Below are 21574 nucleotides of genomic sequence, written 5' to 3' on the forward strand. Positions count from 1 at the left end.
GCTGGAGTGCAGTGGCATGATCTCAGATCACTGCAACCTCCACCTCCCAGGTTCCTGGCCATCTCGAACTCCTAAGCTCAGGTGATTCATTCGCCTGGGCCTCCCAAAAGTTCTGGGATTACAGGCGTGAGCCACTGCACCCAACCATAATTGCACATTTTAAAATAATTTTTATTTTAACCATAAAAATAACCCAGTAGGCAATAACAATTTATATATATATATTTATATTTATATGTATTTATATATATATATATATATATATATATATTTTTTTTTTTTTTTTTCTTGAGACAGAGCCTCACATTGTCACCTAGGCTGGAGTACAGTGGCACGATCTCAGCTCACTGCAACCTCCACCTTTCAGGTTCCAGTGATTCTCCTGCCTCAGCCTCCTAAGTAGCTGGGATTACAGGTGCCTGCCACCACGCCCAGCTAATTGTTTGTACTTTTAGCAGAGACAGGGTTTCACTATGTTGGTCAGGCTGGTCTCGAACTCCTGACCCAGTGATCCACCCATCTCGGCCTCCCAAAGTGCTGGGATTACAGGCGTGAGCCACCGCACCTGGCCATAATTGTACATTTTAAAATAAGTAAAAGTGTAGAATTGGGTTGTTTGTAATACAAAGGAATAAGTGCTAGAGGTGATAGATACCACATGTATCCCAATGTGATTATTATATATTGTATTTGTGTATCAAAATATGCCATATATGGCATAAGTATATACACTCATGTACCCACAAAAATTAAGAAAAATAAATTTAAATGATTAAAATAAGAATAAAAATTTAACCTATAAGAACAATATTCTTTAACTTATTTGCAGTTTGAAGCCACTGGCAAAAGAGATGACTACAGATGTTAGTCTATTATATTACCAAATAGTATACTACTACCATCTTTTACCTATGCCTTTTGGTAAGGTGGAAAAGGTTAACCTTTTTGGCATAATAACACTTCATTGAATGCACAATATTTACCATGTTAAAAATGTTGAAACAGTTACATTTACACATAATTTAAAAATTTCAAAATGTACTGCATTTTATTACATAAAAGCACAATTAGTACAACATACAAATATACTACTAGTTTTCTCATAATGCAAAAGAATATTACTCTTAACACCTTACTCGTGCATCACTCAATAGTATAAGTTAACCACAAAGAACCTCTCCACTTAGATTTTCATCATACATCTTACATTTTAATACTTACTCATCCATAAAAAAGATAATAAATAATGCTCACCTAATGAAAAAGAATCTCTCATACCTCTGATGCAGCAACAAATGATGACATGTTTTCACAAGTCAATAAGAATGAAGAAACAGCAGAAAATAAAGAGTTGAGTTACATCATTTGCTTTTCAAAAAATCTGTAATTTTTTCAAGAATGCATGATCTGAATAGTTATTACTCTGCAAATCTTTTACTCCTAACACTATATACAAATAATTTTTCTACCAACTTTAGTTTTAGATTATTTTATATACTCAGAACTCTGATTTAGAATATTCAAAGTGTCAGTTCCTCATATATTTCTACTATAAATTCTGGTATTTACATAGACTTAAATTTGGATTGAATTTTTTTTATTTTTACTACATCTTTGAAAATATATTTTAGTATAAACTCTGGTGTTTTCTAAGCTGTAGTTTTTCAAAAAGTCTTTTCCCAAATTTATTACATTTGCAAGACAATTCTCCAATATAAATTCCCTGATGTTGAATAAAGTTTGAGCAACCCCTTCAGAGTTTTTCTCTAGTACAAAATGTGGACAGTAAGATCCGATACAAGTAAAAGTACTACAACCTTCTTTATGTTTGTAATGTTCATCTTTAATATATTCTCCTTCACTTTAAAGGATAGTATTTTCTGAAAGATCTTTTGACAGTAATTGCACTTATCATGCTTTTATTAAGCCTGAACTCTCTGGTGTTAAGATGTGAGCAGATACTGATGTCTTTTTCACAGTCTATATTTGTACAATTTTTCTCAAATATAAATGATTTTCTGTGCAATAAGATGTATTAGTTAAAAATTTTGCCACATTGTTCTCACTTGTAGGAATTTTTTCCAGTATATTACCTATAATCAAGTGTGACAACCATTTAAATACTTTGTTACATTCTCCACATTTCTAGGATTTCTCATTAATATGATTTCTTTTATGGTTAGAAAAGTTTGAGGTGTTGTCAGAAGCATTGCCACATCTTTCTTGTTTGTAGAGTTTCTCTCCAGTATGAATTATCTCATGTGTGTTAAGAACTGAGAACTAGTTAAAACCTTTGCCATATTTTTCACAATCATAGGGTTTCTCTCCAGTATGAATTTTCTGATGTTTAGTAAAACTTGACGACTGGTTAAAGGCTTTGTCACATTCTTCACTTTTGTAGGGTTTCTCTCCTGTATGAATTATTTTGTTCAATAAGGTTTGAGGACTTGTTAAAAGCTTTGCCACATTCTTCACAGTTGTACAGTTTCTCTCCATCATTAATTATGTTTAGTAGGAGTTAAGGACTGGATAAAGGCTTTACCACATTCTTCACATTTCTAAGATTTTTCTCCAGTATTAGTTATCTTATGTTTAGTAAGGTTTGAAAATTGGTTAAAAGCTTTGCCACATTTTCCACATTTGCACGGTTTTTCTCCAGCATGAATTATCTAACGTGTAACAAGCATTGAGGATTGGTTAAAAGGTTTGCCACATTTTTCACATTTGTAGGGCTTCTCTCAAGTATAAACTATCTTATGTGCAGTAAGTTGGACAAGCTAAAGGCTTTGCCACATTCCTCACGTTTGTAGGTTTTCTCTCCAGTATGAATTATCTTATGTTTAGTAATGGACGAGGATTTGTTAAAAGCTTTGCCACATTCTTCACATTTGTATAATTTCTCTCCTTTATGAATTATTTTATGTTTAGTAAGGTATAAGAATCAGTAAAAAGCTTTGAGCATTCTTCATATTTGTAGGGTTTCCTTCCAGCATGAATTATCTTATACGTAGGCGGGGTTGAGAAGTGGTTAAAAGCTTTGTCACATTCTTCACATTTGTAGGATTTCTCTATGGTATGAGTTCTCTTATGTTTAGTAAGGGATGAGAACTAATTAAAGCCTTTGCCACATTCTTCACATCTGTAGAATTTCTCTCCAATATGAATTATATTTAGTAAGGTATAAGAATCAATAGAAATCTTTGCCACATTCTTCACATTTGTAGGGTTTCTCTCCAGCATGAATTATCTTATGTGTAGTAAGGGTGAAGTTCTGATTAAAAGCTTTGCCACATTCTTTAGTAAGGGAAGAGGCTTTTGCCACATTCTTCACATTTGTAGAATCTCTTCAGTATGAATTCCAATATGAATTATCTTATGTCTACTAAGATGTGAAGACCGCCTAAAAGCTTTGCCACATTGTTCACATTTGTAGGGTTTGTCTCCAGTATGAATTAGCTTATGTTTAGTAAGGTTTGAGGAATGGTTGAAAGCTTTGCCACATTCTTCACATTTGCAGGGTTTCTTTCCAGTATGAATTATCTTATGCGTATTAAGGTTTGAGAATCGGTAGAAAGTTTTGCCACATTCTTCACATTTGTAGGGTTTCTCTTCAGTATGAATTATCTTATGTTTAGTAAGGGTTGAGAATATACTAAAGGCTTTGCCACATAATTCACATTTGTAGGGTTTCTGTCCACCATGAACATGCTTATGCCCAGCGAGGTGTGAGGACTGCTTAAAAGCTTTGCCACATTCTTCACATTTGTAGGGTTTTTCTCCAGTATGAGTTTTCTTATGTATACTAAGGATTGAAGATCGGTTAAAAGCTTTGCCACATTCTTCACATTTGTAGGGTTTCTCTTCAGTATGAATTATCTTATGTTTAGTAAGTGTTGAGAATTCACTAAAGGATTTGCCACATTCTTTACATTTGTAGGGTTTCTGTCCAGTATGAATTCTCTTATGTGTAGTAAGGTGTGAGGACCGATTAAAAGCTTTGCCACATTCTTCACATTTGTAGGGTTTTTCTCCAGTATGAATTATTTTATGTATAGTAAGGGTTGAAGATCGCTTAAAAGCTTTGCCACATTCTTCACATTTGTAGGGTTTTTCTCCAGTATGAATTATTTTATGTATAGTAAGGGTTGAAGATTGTTTAAAAGCTTTACCACATTCTTCACATTTGTAGGGTTTCTCTTCAGTATGAATTATCTTATGGTTAGTAAGGGTTGAAGATCGTTTAAAAGCTTTGCCACATTCTTCACATTTGTAGGGTTTCTCTTCTGTATGAATTATCTTATGTTTAGTAAGGATTGAGAATATACTAAAGGTTTTGCCACATTCTTCACATTTGTATGGTTTCTCTCCAGTATTAATTCTTTTATGTGTAGTAAGGTGTGAGGACTCCTTATAAGCTTTGCCATATTCTTCACATCTGTGGGGTTTCTCTTCAGTGTGAATTATCTTATGTTTAGTAAGGGTTGAGAAAACACTAAAGGCTTTGCCACATTCTTCACATTTATAGGGTTTTTCTCCAGTATGAATTATCTTATGTCTAATAAGGGTTGAAGATCGGTTAAAGGCTTTGCCACATTCTTCACATTTGTAGGGTTTCTCTCCAGTATGAATTAACTTATGCCTAGTAAGGTGTGAGAATTGGTAGAAAGCTGTGCCACATTCTTCACATTTGTAGGATTTCTGTCCAGTATGAATTCTCTTATGTGTAGAAAGGTTTGAGTCCTGGTTAAAAGCTTTGCCACATTCTTCGTATTTGTAGGATTTCTTTCCAGTATGAACCCGCCTGTGTCTAGTAAGGGTTGAGAACCAGATAAATGCTTTGCCACATTCTTCACATTGGTAAGAATTCTCTCTAATATGAATTCTTTTATGCTGACGTAGGTGTAAAAGCATGCAAAATGATTTGCCACATTTTTTACATTTGAAAGGTTTCTTTCTAGTATGTTTTGTGTTATGTCTATTTGAATTTAAAAATTTGTGGAAGACTTTCCCATATTTATCACATTGAAGTATTTTTCTCTGGGTAGTTGTCAAACACAGGTTTAGTTCATTATAACCTTCTTTGTGCACATTACACTCATTCACACTTTTATAGCCTTTTCTTAACTGTAAATCCTTGTGTCCACATTTTACATATTCTCTCAGTATCACTTTTTGAAAAGAATCTTTAATGCCTGGCCCTGGGCAAAGGTCTTCAGCAAAATGAGAACATATAACTGAAAGAAATAAAAATATCAAATTACTCCACTTACTAGACTCAGATAAACATAGATTACAAATCTAACCTATAATATTATACAAACTACATAAACAAGATAGCATAGCAAAATACCAAAGGCTCTAATTCTTTATAGACATATGTATGTAACAAAAACATACTAACCAGAATACATCTGAGAAAAAATTATAAATGAGTTAAGTGTTTGAAGCACCCCAGGTGAGCACAAAGTGACACAGAAGGGAAGAGCTAAAGTTTGTTACATTCACCCAACATGGCTATTCCAGGTCCCCAATATAACATAATGCCTTTAGAAGTAAATTGCCAGCCAGATGCAGTGGCTCAACCTGTAATCTCAGCTACTTGGGAGGCTAAGGTACCAGTGAACCAAGATCGCACCATTGCACTCCAGCCTGGGGAACAAAGCGAGAATAAATCTCAAAAAAAAAAAAAAAGAAAAGAAAAGAAAAAAAGAAAAAAGAGGTAAATTGCCAACTTTTGATTTTTTTTTAAAAAAGACAAGTAAAATGCTGGCTCAAACTTCTTTATTACTTCCTTGTCTGGGCTTTTCCAGACACTGGTTTCTGTCTCCTATGATACATAGTGCAAAAAGAAATGGTGCTTTACTTTGGAATGACAGTTTGAGTATGCTGAGACCAAAGGTAAATGTTACAGCAGTAGAGACACTGCAGTACCACAGAAAGAAAACAGGTGTAGCAAGTGATTACTGAGTATTAAGAAAAAAGATGACTAGGGGTCAGGCGCGGTGGCTCACGCACATAATCCCAGCACTTTGGGAGGCCTAGGAGGGTGGATCACGAGGTCAAGAGATTGAGACTATGCTGGCCGACATGGTGAAACCCCATCTCCACTAAAAATACAAAAATTAGCTGGGCATGGTGGCACTTATCTGTAGTCCTAGCTATTCAAGAGGCTGTGGCAGAAGAATCACTTGAATCTGGGAGGCAGAGGTTGCAGTGAACCGAGATCACACCACTGCACTCCTGCCTGGTGACAGACTGAGACTCCATTTCAAAAAAAAAAAAAAAAAGACGAATAATTTCCTTTAACTAAAAAATAAACACAAAATTTCAGACAAGACAGACTGAAAGAACATGATCTTGAGAGATTCTCAGAATCTCTAACTCAGACAATTGTTCAAAGTATGCCAGGAGAAAGCCATATTACAGAGATTGTGACAGGTAACTTTTTAATGTTCAAATTTTGATAAAAGATTACAATGTGGCCAGGTGCAGTAGCTCACACCTGTAATCCCAGCACTTTAGGAGGCTGAGGTGGGCGGATCACCTGAAGTCAAGAGTTTGACACCAGCCTGACCAACATGGAGAAACCCTGTCTCTACTAAAAATACAAAATTAGTCTGGCATGGTGGCAGGCACCAGAAATCCCATCTACTCGAGAGTCTGAGGCAGGAGAATTGCTTGAACCTGGGAGGTAGAAGTTGTGGTGGGTGGAGATCATGCCATTGCACCCTAGCCTGGACAAGAAGAGCAAAACTCTGTATCAAAAAATAAATAAATAAAGTAAAATTTTGAGGAAGAAACAATAAAAAATGAAATAAACTGAGTAATACTCAATGAGTGAAATATGAGCACAGAGAACTATAGAAAATCAGAAAACTGGAAATAAGAAAAAAATATTTAAAATACTAGAAAAACAAATTATGGAGGTAAAAAATATAAAAAACTGAAAAATCTTCAAAAATGATGTAAAAATAAAAAAGCTCAACAAACAAACTGGGACACAAGCAAAGATATTTATATCAAACACATATGTAAGTACAATTGTAAAAGTCACAGAAAAGGGAATCTTGGGAGCTACAAGATAAAAGTGATGTGTTGGCTGGGTGCAGAGGCTCATGCCTGTAATACCAGCACTTTGGGAGGCGGAGGTATGCCGATCACCTGAGTTTGGGAGTTCAAGACCAGCCTGACCAACATGGGGGAACCCGTCTGTACTAAAAACACAAATTTAGCTGGGTGTGATGATGCCTGCCTGTAATCCCAGCTACGCGGGAGGCTGAGGCTGGAGAATTGCCTGAACCAAGGAGGCAGGGGTTGCAGTGAGCTGAGATTGCACCATTGCACTTAGCCTGGGCAACAAGAGTGAAACTTCATCTCAAAAAAAAAAAAAAAAGTGTTATTTGCAACAATACTCTTATGAGATAGCCAGTGGATTCTCAACAAAAATTTTGCAGGCCAGAAGGAGACTGTGTGAAATAGTCAAAGTTCTGAAAAAAATTAACTATCAAGTATTTATAATACCATCACCAAGTCTGTCCTGCAAAATAAAAAGAAAAAAAACTTCAAAACTAACCAAATTCTGAAGAAGTATATTGGCACTGTCTTACATATAAAAGGTGCTGAAAGCAGTTGCTTCCAATGAAAATAACAAGACTCAACAAAACAACATAAAATCGTATTAATATACATTATTTTCTGGGAAAGATATGCACATACACAAAAACAAATTTCTTAGCACAAAAAATACATCTATATAGATACACAAAGCAAAATAAGAAAGAAGTAAAAGCATATCAAAATAAAAATAAAGACACAAAGAGAAAATGTGGGACAAAGATACAAGAATCAAATAGAACAATAAACATTAGTAAGTCTCTTTGTTTCAGAAAACTTTGTGTCTGTACAGGCAGAAGAGATTATGATCACGTAGTACAGAAGCCTGTGTTGGTAAAGGAGACAAGTTCCTGCTACACATTCAGTGTCTGGGGTTGAGATAAGCCAGAAGTCTTCTAGGCACCTGTGTATATTCTTGGCCGAAAACCCTAGGGGCAAAAGTGTTGTGGGCACAATTCCGGAGGGTAAAACCTTGCCCTGGGAGAGGAGTGGCCATGTCAATTTTTAGTGGGTATGGTCAAGAGTGGGTCACAATCATGTGGGCACCAAAGTGGGGAGAGGCAATAAGTTCTCAGAATATTTTTACTCTCTTTTCCCTCTCTCCCTAGGAGACCAAGAATAACAGGACAAGGTACAGTGTGACAGCCTGTGTGCAGAACAAAAGCTTCACTTCCTTCAGACACCTGAAGTCTCCCTCCAGCCCAGGCCTGTGATAGTTAATACTGAATGTCAACTTGATTGAAGGATGAAAAGTATTGATCCTGGATGTGTCTTTGAGGGTGTTGCCAAAGGAGATTAACATTTGAGTCAGTGGGTTGGGAAAGGCAGACCCACCCTTAATCTGGGTGGGCACCATCTAATCAGCTGCCAGCACGACCAGGATATAAAAGCAGGCAGGAAAACATGAAAAGGTTACATTGGCCTAGCTTCCCAGCCTTCATCTTTCTCCTGGGCTGGATGCTTCCTTCCCTCAAACATTGCACCCCAAGTTCTTCAGTTTTGGGACTCAGACTGGCTCTTTTTGCTCCTCAGCTTGCAGACGGCCTATAGTGGGACCTTGTGATCATGTGAGTTAATACTAAATGAACTCCCCTTTGTAAATATATATCCATCCTATTAGTTTTGTCCCTCTAGAGAACCCAAACACAAGGCCCCTGTGGTAGCTCTCGTCTGACAAAAAAAGTTGTAGTTTGCTGAACACCAATCAATTATCCAACACCAACTGGCTGTCCAACAACTCAATTCTGACACCACCCAGAGTCAACACAGAATCCAAAAGTTCAGGACTCAGTCCCACAACACTGTCCCAACTGCAGATGCCAGTCACATGGCTCTGGATAACCATCTTTATTTCTGAACTACTGCTAACAAGCCAAGGTCTTCCACATCTTCCTCCTCAAGTTCAATAATTTGACAGGCTACTCAGAGAACTCAGCAAAACACTAAACTTACATGTTGGGAACAGGCCCCCCAAAATCTGGCCATAAACTGGCCCCAAAACTGGCCATAAACAAAATCTCTGCAGCACTGTGACATATTCATGATGGCCATAACGCCCAAGTTGGGAGGTTGTGGGTTTACCAGAATGAGGGCAAGGAACACCTGGCCCACCCAGGGTGGAAAACCGCTTAAAGGCATTCTTAAACCAGAAACAATAGCATGAGCGATCTGTGCCTTAAGGACATGCTCCTGCTGCAGATAACTAGCCTAACCCATCCCTTTATTTCAGCCCATCCCTTCATTTCCCATAAGGGATACTTTCAGTTAATCTAATATCTATAGAAACAATTCTAATGACTGGCTTGCTTTTAATAAATATGTAGGTAAATCTCTGTTTGGGACTCTCAGCTCTGAAGGCTGAGGCCTGTGATTTCCACTTCACACCTCTATATTTCTGTGTGTCTTTAATTCCTCTAGCGCTACTGGGTTAGGGTCTCCCCAACAGAGGTAGTCTCAGTAAGTTGCATCCATCATGGGGGCTCGAATCCAGGTTGAAGGGTCACTGCAGCAACGACTGGAGAATGTGGAACTAAGCTGGATGACACACAAGTACTCTTAAAACAATTCCCATGGTGAGTAAGAAGGGGAGCTTGGAAGCATCAGGGTAACAATGGGACAAGTGTGGGCCCTGGTTCCTTCCTCCTTCTAACTTTTCCACACTGATAATGAGGAGGAAGGAGAGTATAACGAAGTAACAGAAGAGGTTATAGACCAGGTTTATTTGCCAGCTAAAGTGACACAGGAGGGAGAGGTTCATCCCTACCCTTCTGCACCCCCTCATTATTATTTTGAAGAAAAAGAGTGGCCTGACCCTCCAGATCTTTCTTTTCTGGAGGACACTGGGCAAAAACTAGTTGCCGCAGTAACTGTTCGAGCAGTGCCTTGAGCCACCACTCTTAATTCTCTTCAGGCAGGAATTCAGCAAGCTAGACGAGAGGGTGATAGAGAGGCTTGGCAGTTCCTTGTTAGAATATACCCCTCAGGTCAACAGGGAAATATAGCTACATTTGAGCCTTTTCCTTTTAAAATACTCTAAGGAGTTTAAACAAGCTATTAATCAGTATGGACCAGGTTCTCCTTTTGTAATGGGACCGTTAAAGAATATTGCTGTTTCCAGTCGGATGATTCCTACTAACTGGGATACTCTTACTCGAGATTTTCTAACTCCTGCTCAGTTCTTACAATTTAAAACTTGGTGGGCAGATGAAGCTTCCATTCAGGCTGCTCGCAATGCCCAGGCCCAACCTCAAGTTAATATAACTGCAGACCAACTTTTGGGGTTTGATGGCTGGGTTGGTTTAGATGCACAAGTGGTCATGCAGGATGGCGCCACAGAACAGCTTAGAGGAGTGTGTATTAGAGCTTAGGAAAAAAATCACTTCATGTGGAGAAAAATACCCTTCCTTTAGTGCTGTTAAACAGGGACCAAAAGAAACATACATGGATTTTATAGCTTAGTTACAGGAGTCTCTTAAAAAGGTGATTGCAGATTTGGCTGCTCAGGATATAGTGTTGCAGATATGACTTTTCAACAATGCTAATCCCGATTGTCAGGCTGCTGTGCGACCTATCAGAGGGAAAGCACATTTAGTTGATTATATCAAGGCCTGTGATGGTATCAGAAGTAATCTGCATAAGGCCACTCTGCTAGCACACACAGTGGCAGGGCTGAGAGTGGATAAAGGAAATACTCCATTTCCTGGAGCTTGTTTTAACTGTGGGAAGCATGGTCATACTAAAAAAGAATGTAGAAAAAATCAGCGAGTCAGGCCGCCAGATAGGGGAAAAAAGGAAACTGCTGATCCTGAAATATGTCCAAAATCTAAAAAAGGAAAACATTGGGTTAATCACTGTCACTCTAAGTTTGATAAAGATGGGAACCAGATTTTGGGAAATGCCATGAGGGGCCCATCACAGGCCCCGTTAAAAACTGGGGCATTTCCAACTCGGGCCATTCCCTCATCCCTGTACATTGTCTGTCCCCCGCCACAGCTGGTATTGCTGCAGTAGATTTATGCTGCACAAAAGCTGTGAGCCTTCTGCCTGGGGAACCCCTGCAAAAGCCCCCAACAGCAGCAGTCTGTGCACCTTTGCCAGCGCGGACAATAGCATTACTTCTAGGAAGGTCTAGTTTAAAAGGGGTACAAATATATACAGGTTTAAAAGGGGTACAAATACATACAGGAGTCACTGATTCAGATTACAACGGGGAAATTCAAATTGTTATATCTACTTCTGTCCCCCAGAAAGCACAGCCAGGAGAGCGCATAACACTGCTCCTGATTGTGCCGTATGTGAAAATGGGAAAAAGTAAAATTAAATGAACAGGAGGATTTGGAAGCACAAATAAACAAGGCAAAGCAGCTTATTGGGTAAATCAAATTACTGATAAACATCCTACCTGTGAAATAACTATTCAGGGAAAGAAATGCAAAGGTTTGGTAGATACAGGAGGGGACATTTCAATTTATGGGGAAGAGATTTATTACAACAATGAGGAGCACAAGTTCTAATTCTGGAACAATTATATAGCCCTCAAAGTCAACATACAATGCATGAAATGGGGTATGTCCCTGGTATGGGCCTAGAAAAAAATTTTGCAAGGTTTGAAAAAACCACTTCAAGCAGAAAGACAAAGTTCCCACCAAAGATTAGGATATCATTTTTGATGGTAGCCATTGTTAAGCCTCCAGAACCTATACCTTTAAAATGTTTACCAGATGAGCCAATTTGGATAGAACAATGGCCGCTAAGTAAAGAGAAACTGGAGGCTTTAGAGAAATTAGTTACCGAACAATTAGAAAATGGGCACATAGCTCCAACATTTTCCCCTTGGAATTCTCCAGTTTTCATAATTAAGAAAAAATCAGGTAAATGGAGAATGTCAACTGACTTAAGAGCCATCAATTCAGTTATATAACCTATGGGAGCATTACAGCCAGGATTGCCTTCTCTTGCTGTAATTCCAAAATTTGGCCTTTAATAGTCATAGATTTAAAAGACTGCTTCTTTACTATCCCTTTAGCTGAGCAAGACTGTGAACGGTTTGCATTTACAATTCCTGCAGTAAACAACCTGCAGCCTGCTAAGCGTTTTCATTGGAAGGTGTTGCCACAAGGTGATGTTAAACAGTCCAACAATTTGCCAGACATATGTAGGGCAAGTAATTGAACCTACTCATAAAAAATTTTCAGTGTTACAGTATTCATTATATGGATGATATACTTTGTGCTGCCCCTACTTGAGAAATATTACTCCAATGTTACAATCACTTGCAAAATTTGATTTCTTGTGCTGATTTAATTATAGCTCCTGACAAAATTCATACTACTACCCCCTACTCCTACTTGGGGACCTCAGTAAATGACACTACCATTGTGCCACAGAAACTAACCATACGTAGGGATCAATTGAAAACATTAAATGACTTTCAAAAAAATTACTAGGGGACATTAATTGGATATGACCTGCTCTAGGCATTCCTACCTATGCCATGAGTAATCTGTTTTCTATCCTTAGAGGAAAGCCTAGTCTCACTAGCCCTCGACAATTAACAAAGGTCAGGCTGAGGGAGAGTTACAACTAATTGAGAAGCAAGTTCATAAAGCTCAAAAAAATACAATAGATCTGGAGAAGACTCTAGATTTGCTAATTTTTTCAACTCAGCATTCACCTACTGGTGTTATTGTCCAAGAACAGGACTTAGTAGAGTGGCTTTTTCTTCCACATACTAATTCATGGACTGTAACTCCTTATTTAGATCAAATCACTACTATGATAGAGATTGGGAGAACCTGGATTGTTAAATTACATGGATATGATCCTGGAAAAGTTATTATCCCTCCCATGAAGGCACAAATACAGCAAGCTTTTATAAACAGTCTTACTTGGCAAACCCATTAAGCTGACTTTGTGGGTATTGTTGATAATCATTTTCCTAAAACAAAATTGTTTCCGTTTTTGAAATTAACTGGATTATCCCTAAAATAACTAAATGTAAACCAATTGAAGGTATTGAGAATGTTTTAACAGATGGGTCTAGTAATGGTAAAGCTTCTTATTCTGGCTCAAAAAGTAAAGTTTTCCAGATGCCCTATACTTCAGCTCAAAAAGCAGAGCTTGCAGCAGTAACTGAGGTATTGATTGCTTTTGATATGCCTATTAATGTGATTTCTGATTCTTCATACGTGGTTCATTCCACACAGTTAATTGAAAATGCTCAGTTACGATTTCATACTGATGAACAACTGATGACTTTATTTACCCAACTGCAAACAGCAGTTAGGAGTAGAATGCACCCTTTTTACATCACTAACATTAGGGCTCATACACCTCTTCCAGGACCTTTGACTGAAGGGAATCAAATGGCTGATTGCCTAGTTGCTAATGCAGTATCTAATGCTAGACATTTTCACAATTTAACCCATGTTAATGCCTCTGGTCTCAAACGCAGATACAGCATTACCTGGAAAGAAGCTAAAGTTATTATCCAGCAATGCCCAACTTGCCAAATGGTACATTCCTCATCTTTTACAGGAGGAGTTAATCCTCGATGATTGGAACCTAACTCTCTTTGGCAAATAGATGTCACACATGTTCCCTCATTTGGGAGACTAGCTTATGTACATGTATGTGTGGACACCTTTTGTCATTTTGTCTGGCCTACATGCCAATCAGAAGAGTCTTCTGCCTGTGTTAAACATCACCTTTTGCAGTGCTTTGTGGTGACGGGCATTCCAGCTTCTATTAAAACGGATAATGCCCCAGGCTACACTAGCCAAGCTACAGCTACATTTTTCTCTATGTGGAATATTAAACACATTACTGGTATCCCATACAATTCTCAAGGACAAGCCATAGTGGAAAGAATGAATCTCTCCCTAACACAGCAGTTGCAGAAGCAAAGGGGGCAAAATAGAGAATAGGGAACCCCACAGATGCAACTGAATCTAGCATTATTAAGTTTAAATTTTTTGAGCCTGCCCAAAGGCCAGATGTTATCAGCAGCTGAACAGCATCTACAGAAACCAGCTGCAAAGACAGAAGCAGAACTGATTTGATGGAGATAGCTGATAACGAAAAGTTGGGAAATAGGTAAAATAATAACTTGGGGTAGAGGTTATGCTTTTGTTCCTCCAGGCCAAAATCAATAGCCGATTTGGATACCATCAAGACACCTGAAACTTTTATCATGAGCCAGATGCCGAGGAAAAGATTCTGGGAGGATCCTGAGGACCCCCCGGTTCCAGCCATGTCGAGACTGATGCTGAGGAAGACCCCTACTGTCACAAGCAACACCCATTGAACACAGCCACCCACCTTGGGACAGATCAAGAAGCTGTCACAGATGGCAGAAGAAAACCTGAGTAAAGTGGGACAACCAGTCACAATGAGTAATTTAGTGGTAGCTATGATAGCGGTTATCACCATTGCTGTGAGTGTTCCTTCAATAACGGCTGACACAGAGAACAATTATACTTATTGGGCACATTTATCTATCTTGGCTGGTAATAATGCCTGGATGTAATCACTCTATGACGCAGTTACACATGCTTTCTGATCTCAGTATTTACCATAATAAATCTGCTCCTATAATTGAGGAATACTGCCCTCAAAAACCTATTTGTAAACAAAATAGAACCTGACCAGAAAAAATGAACATACTTTAGAAAGATTGCATTGCAGAATGGGCAGAGGTGCTGCACAACGATTCCTATGGAATCATTATTAACTGGTCCCCTAAGGGGATGTTTAGCTTAAATTGCACCTCTCAGTCTGTGTGCCATGGCCACACTATGTTCAGCTGATCTGAACAAAACGGTCAGATGGTAGAAATGATAAGAAGTTCAGCGAGAGTTCCTATTATCTGGAACCATGGCGGTATAGTGGCATCTCAACCTCAAATTATATGGCCCACTGTAGGAGCTAAACACAAGGATTTGTGGAAACTATTAATAGTTCTTAATAAGATCAAAGTTTGGGAAAGAATAAAAAAGCATCCAGAAAGACACTCTACAGACTTATCTTTGAATATTGCAAAATTAAAAGAACAAATATTTAAAGCATCCCAGGCACACCTGGACCTTACTGCCAAGAACTACAGGGCTTAAAGGAGCTGCAGACAGATTAGCACCTAGTAACCCATTAAAATGGACAAAAACACTCAGAAGCTCTGTGAGTTCAATGATTGTGCTTTTAATCTGTGTTGATAGTCTGTAGTTATGGATCTTGACTCCTGCAAGAAGTAGCTCACTGCGACAAAGCTGCCTTTGCCTTTATCGATTTGCAAATCAAAGAAGGGGGACATGTTGGGAACAGGCCCCCCAAAATCTGGCCATAAACTGGCCCCAAAACTGGCCATAAACAAAATCTCTGCAGCACTGTGACGTGTTCATGATGGCCATAATGCCCACGCTAAGGTTGTGGGTTTACCAGAATGAGGGCAAGGCACACCTGGCCTGCCCAGGGCAGAAAACCGGTTAAAGGCATTCTTAAACCACAAACAATAGCATGAGCAATCTGTGCCTTAAGGACATGCTCCTGCTGCAGATAACTAGCCCAACTCATCCCTTTATTTCAGCCCATCCCTTCATTTCCTATAAGGGATACTTTTACTTAATCTAATATCTATAGAAACAAAGCTAATGACTGGCTTGCTGTTAATAAATACGTGGGTAAATCTCTGTTCAGGTGAGACTGAAGGCTATGAGACCCTTGATTTCCCACTTCACACCTCTATATTTCTGTGTGTGTGTCTTTAATTCCTCTAGCGCCTCTGGGTTGGGGTCTCCCCAGTCGAGCTGGTCTCAGCAGTACAAAATAGAAAAAAAAAGTATGAATACATAGAAATTAAACAACACACCCTTCAGCATGCTCTTGTCCAAAATTTGAAATATTTTGAAGATGTCCATAATGCTCAATGTAATCTACAGATTTAATGCAATGTGAGATTGAGGGAGGAGAATCGCTTGAAACCAAAAGGCGGAGGATACAGTAAGCTGAGATTCAGCCACCGCACTCTAGCCTGGGTGAAAGAGTGAAACTCCATCTCAAACAAACAAACAAAAAAGCCTGTAATCCCAGCACTTTGGGAGGCCGAGATGGGTGGATCACGAGGTCAGGAGATTGAGACCATCCTGGCTAACACGTTGAAACCCCGTGTCTACTAAAAGAAAAACAAACACAAAAAACTAGCCAGGCGACGTGGCGGGCGCCTGTAGTCCCAGCTATTCGGGAGGCTGAAGCAGGAGAATGGCGTAAGCCCAGGAGGCAGAGCTCGCAGTGAGCTGAGATCCGGCCACTGCCCTCCAGCCTGGGCGACAGAGCCAGACTCCGTCTTAAAAAAACAAAAACAAAAACAAAACAAAACAAAACAAAACAAATTACAATAGTTCAGTTTCATTGCAAAAACATTAACTTTTTTTTTTTTTTTTTGAGATGGAGTCTTACTCTGTCACCCAGGCTGGAGTGCAGTGGAGCAATCTCAGCTCACTGCAACCTCCGCATCCCGGGTTCAAGCAATTCTTCTGCCTCAGCCTCTGAGTAGGTGGGACTACAGGCACGCGCCACCACACCCTACTAATTTTTCGTATTTTAGTAGAGACGGGGTTTCACTTTGTTGCCCAGGCTGGTTGTGAGCTCCTGAGCTCAGGCAATCTGCCTGCCTCAGCCTCCCAAAGTGTTGGGATTACAGGTGTAAGCCAGCGCACCCGGCCTGCTTAACATTTTATAATTTGATTATAAACTATAACTCGTAAAACACTCATAAAAAAGAACAAAGAGACATTATACTTTCTGATTTCAAAACACATTAAAAGCTGCAATAACAAAAACAGTGTGATATTTACACAAAAATAAAAAGATGAAAGAACAGAGAGCCCAGAAATGAAGCCTTCTGTATATGATTAGATGATCTTTCGCAAAGTTGCCATGAACGCACAATAGAGAAAAGATAATCTTCTCAAAAAATGTTAAAAACAACATCAACACTGATGAAATAAAGTTACATCATTTTTTAAAACTATATACAAAAAGTTTACAAAAAAAATACATAGACATGCGGCCAGGCGTGGTGGCTCATGCCTGTAATCCCAGCACTTTGGGAGGCCAAGGTGGGTGGATTACCCGAAGTCAGAAGTTCCAGACCAGCCTGACCAACACAGAGACCAACATGTATTTTTAGTCTCTACTAAAAATACAAAATTAGTTGGGCGTGGTTGTGCTTGCCTGTAATCCCAGCTACTTGGGAGGCTGAGGGAGGAGAATTGCTTGAACCTGGAAGACTGAAGTTGCCATGAGCTGAGATCGTGCCATTGCATTCCAGCCTGGGCAACAAGAATGAAACTCCATCTCAAAACCAAAAACAAAACCAAAAAAACTTAGACATGAAAAAATAACAAATCTCTTAAAAAAATGAGATGATATGGGTCTTGGCACCATTTTCTTAGATACGATATTAAATGCATGAATTACAAAGAAAAAAACAGAAAAATGTAACTACACTATACTTGAAAATTTCTGCACATTAAAAAAAATATTCAATTGAGGGAAAATGCCTTCTAGGAAATAGGTGAAAATATTTGCAAATCATATGTGATAGGAGTTAATATTCATAATATATGAACAACTCTTAAAACTGAACAATAATGCTAAATTGATTTAGAAATGAGCAATTGAACAAAATTTTCATCAGAAAAGATACACATATAGAAAAAGAGCACTTGAAATGACACAGAACATTTCTCTACTTTGTACAGAAACACATGAAAATCACAGTGAAAAACAAAATTGCCTCACATCCATAACAATGGCCACTATAAATTTTTTAAGCACACCAAATCTGTTGATGATGCAATAAAAATGAAACCTATATTGTTAGTAGAAAACAAAGATACAGTCATTATTTTAAAATGTTATGTTTCTCAAATAATTAAAAATTGAATTATCAAATACAGCAATCCCATTTATGAATTTATAGTCAAAATATGAAACACAAGACCTGGAAGACCTATCAGAACATCCATGTTTATTGTACCCATATTCACAAAAGCCAAAGGGCTGAAGCAACTCAGATGTCTCTTGATTTATAAACACATCAAAAGTGTTGCATATATATATACACACAATAAAATATTATTCAGTTTTAAAGAAGAAATTATCACATTTTACGATAAACTTTCCAAATGTCACCTATATGTCAGAAATGAAATGATGGATACCGTATGATTCCACTTATATAAGATATCTTAAGTAGTCACACTTATAAAAAGAGAAATTGGAAGGGTGTTTGTCAAGCCTGGGGAGAGGGTAAATGCGTTATTGTTACCTAATGGGTACTGGGTTTTAGTTTCACAAGATGTAAAACTTTTAGAAGTCTTTTGCGTAACTATGTGAATATACTTAACAGGCCTGAAATATATAGCTTCCTTTTGAGATAGGGTCTCACTCTGTCACCCAAGCCGAAGTGAAGTGGCACAATTAAGGGTCACTTCAGCCTCAAACTTGTCCAGGCTCAAGTAATCCTCCCCTCTCAATCTCCCAAGTAGCTGGGACCACCGGCGCACACCACCATGCCTGACTACTTTTTAAAAATTTTTGTAAAGAGGGAATCTTCATATGTTGCCCAGGCTGGTTCATATGGTGCCCAGGCTGGTCTGAAACTTTTGGGCTCAAGTGATCTTCCTGTTTTGGACTCCCAAATTTCTGAAATTATACATGTGAGCCACCCACATGTTGGACCCTGAAATGTACACTTAAATAGATTTAAGACGCTAAATCTTATGTGTTTTTACAACAATTAATTTTCTAACCAAAAAACTGAAAAAAACAAAGAATTATAAATCTTTTCAAAAATTACCTTCGAATCACAGAAGTGTTTCTCTTACACAAAGGAAATATATATTCATGATTAAACAAATCATGAAAACAAGAAATGGTGAAAATATTTACATGACTACTCACTTAGACAAGATAAAACCACCACTGAAAATCAGCTAAGAAAGAATATATACAAGAGGCAGAGCGCAGTGGCTCATGCCTGTAATCCCAGCACTTTGGGAGGCTGAGGCGGGCAGATCACGAGGTCAGGAGATCGAGACCATCCTGGCTAACATGGTGAAACCCCCTCTCTACTAAAAATACAAAAAATTAGCCAGATGTGGTTGCAGATGCCTGTAGTCCCAGTTACTTGGGAGGCTAAGGCAGGAGAATGATGTGAACCTGAGAGGCAGAGATTGCAGTGAGCTGAGATTGCGCCACTGCACTCCAGCCTGGGCAACAGAGCGAGACTCCACCTAAAAAAAAAAAAAAAAAAAAAAAGAAAAAGAAAGAAAGAATATATACAAGATAAGCCATAACCAATATTGGGGTCATATCTATAGATAAACACACATATATGATTGTGACAGACATATGGCTGACTTATCTTTTAAGTAAACCTCACATCAACATAAAGTATACAGACAGAATTGCAAATTGACTAAAATTGTAATACATAAAACAACCAAAAACCATGATAAGCTGATATTAAGAAACCTACACTAAAACACCACTAATATGAGGCCGGGCGCGGTGGCTCAAGCCTGTAATCCCAGCACTTTGGGAGGCCGAGACGGGTGGATCACGAGGTCAGGAGATCGAGACCATCCTGGCTAACACAGTGAAACCCCATCTCTACTAAAAAATACAAAAAACTAGCCGGGCGAGGTGGCAGGCGCCTGTAGTCCCAGCTACTTGGGAGGCTGAGGCAGGAGAATGGCGTGAACCTGGGAGGCGGAACTTGCAGTGAGCCGAGATCCAGCCACTGCATTCCATCCTGGGCCACAGAGCGAGACTCCGTCTCAAAAAAACAAAAAAAAAAAAAACAAAAAAAACACCACTAATATGAAACTGCACAACAATAAGAGACATGTTTACTCATACAATTTGGTATGCAACATTAACGTACCATTAAGAAAGAATCTGACTACAGTGTTTGACTGTAAGTGTATACTCATCAAAGGCAGGTATTTTGAATAACTGGCAGTAAAATTTCAGAGAATATGCAGTATAATTATAAATAAAATATTCTGATGCGAAACTTCTAACAAGCATTTACAAGAAACGAGTGGCCGGGCACGGTGGCTCACGTCTGTAATCCCAGCACTTTGGGAGGCCAAGGCGGGCGGATCACCTGAGGTCAGGAGTTCGAGACCAGCTTAGCCAACATGGTGAAACCTAGTCTCCACTAAAAACACAAAAAAATTAGCTGGGAGTGCTGGCAGGCACCTGTAATCCCAGCTACTCAGGAGGCTGAGGCAGGAGAATCACTTGAACTAGGGAGGCAGAGGTTTTGATGAGCTGAGATCATACCATTGCATTCCAGCCGGGTGACAGAGCGAGACTCCTGTCTCAAAAAAAAAAAAAAAAAAAAATTGGGAATTACAACTACCCAAGCCTCTTGCAACAAGACAACTAAATGTGGACCCTAGTGCAGACCCAGCAGCCTTGCAACCAAGTTACAACCCCACTCCACTACAAACCCAGGGGGTATCCCAGAACCCTGGGGACCCAAGAAAAGATCTCTACCTCCTGAAATTAGTTTATGAAAACTTAAGGAGTTGTTTGCTGTTTCAAATTCACAGATACCAATAGTAAACTCTATTGTGCCCGTTGTCAATGCTTCTATTTTAACATAGCACTGGAAGTATGTGGCAGAATAATGAAAAAAAAAATTTTTTTAAGCCATTGAAACTGAAGACAAGTAAAAGTTGCTATTTGAGGAATATATAATCTTACACATAAAAAAACCATAGTACACTGAAATTTGTTTAAACTAATAAATACACTCAGTAAATTAACAAAATATAAAATTAACATAAACGTATGTTATTGTTCTATACACTTAAAACAAGCTATTGGATACAATAGAAATTTAAAAAGTTTTATTAGGCCAGCCATGGTGGCTCACACCTGTAATCCCAGGACTTTGGGAGGCCAAGGCGGGTGGATCATGAGGTCAGGAGATCGAGACCATCCTGGCTAACATGGCGAAACTTTGTCTCTACTAAAAATACAAAAAAATTAGCCAGGCATGGTGGCTGGTGCCTGTAGTCCCAGCTACTCGAGCAGCTGAGGCAGGAGAATGGCAAGAACCCAGGAGGCGGAGCTTGCAGTGAGCAGAGATCACATCACTGCACTGCAGCCTGGGCAACAGAGTGAGACTCCATCTCAAAAAAAAAAAAATTTATTCTTTTTAATTTTTTTTTTTTTTTTTTTTTTTTGAGACACAGTCTTGCTCTGTGGCCCAGGCTGGAGTGTAATACAGTGATCTTGGCTCACTGCAACCTCTGCCTCCCTGGTAAAAGTGATTCCCCTGGTTCAGCCTCCTGAGTAGCTGGGATTGATTACAAGTGCTCACCGCCACACCCAAATAATTATTTATATTTTCAGTAGAGACAGGGTTTCACCGTATTGGCAAGAC

General features: G+C 38.8%; 1 protein-coding gene across 5 annotated transcripts in view; it reads right to left on the bottom strand.

Annotated features, from left to right (window-relative positions):
* Positions 1-21574, bottom strand: part of LOC126942199 (zinc finger protein 429-like) — a 234312-nt gene that overhangs the window by 115911 nt on the left and 96827 nt on the right. For 2 of the 5 annotated variants that reach the window (XM_050769521.1, XM_050769519.1), the window contains exon 6: positions 2925-4899. The exons of 2 other annotated variants lie outside the window; for them this stretch is intronic. In XM_050769521.1, the coding sequence (XP_050625478.1) occupies positions 3328-4899 (1572 nt within the window). In that variant the 3' untranslated portion in view covers positions 2925-3327. Of the gene's footprint in view, positions 1-2924; positions 5235-21574 lie in introns of those variants that run through there. One more of the 5 variants, XM_050769520.1, reaches the window with a different exon arrangement.

The sequence above is a fragment of the Macaca thibetana genome, chromosome 19, assembly GCF_024542745.1.
Source record: "Macaca thibetana thibetana isolate TM-01 chromosome 19, ASM2454274v1, whole genome shotgun sequence".
Taxonomy (NCBI): Eukaryota; Metazoa; Chordata; class Mammalia; order Primates; family Cercopithecidae; genus Macaca; species Macaca thibetana.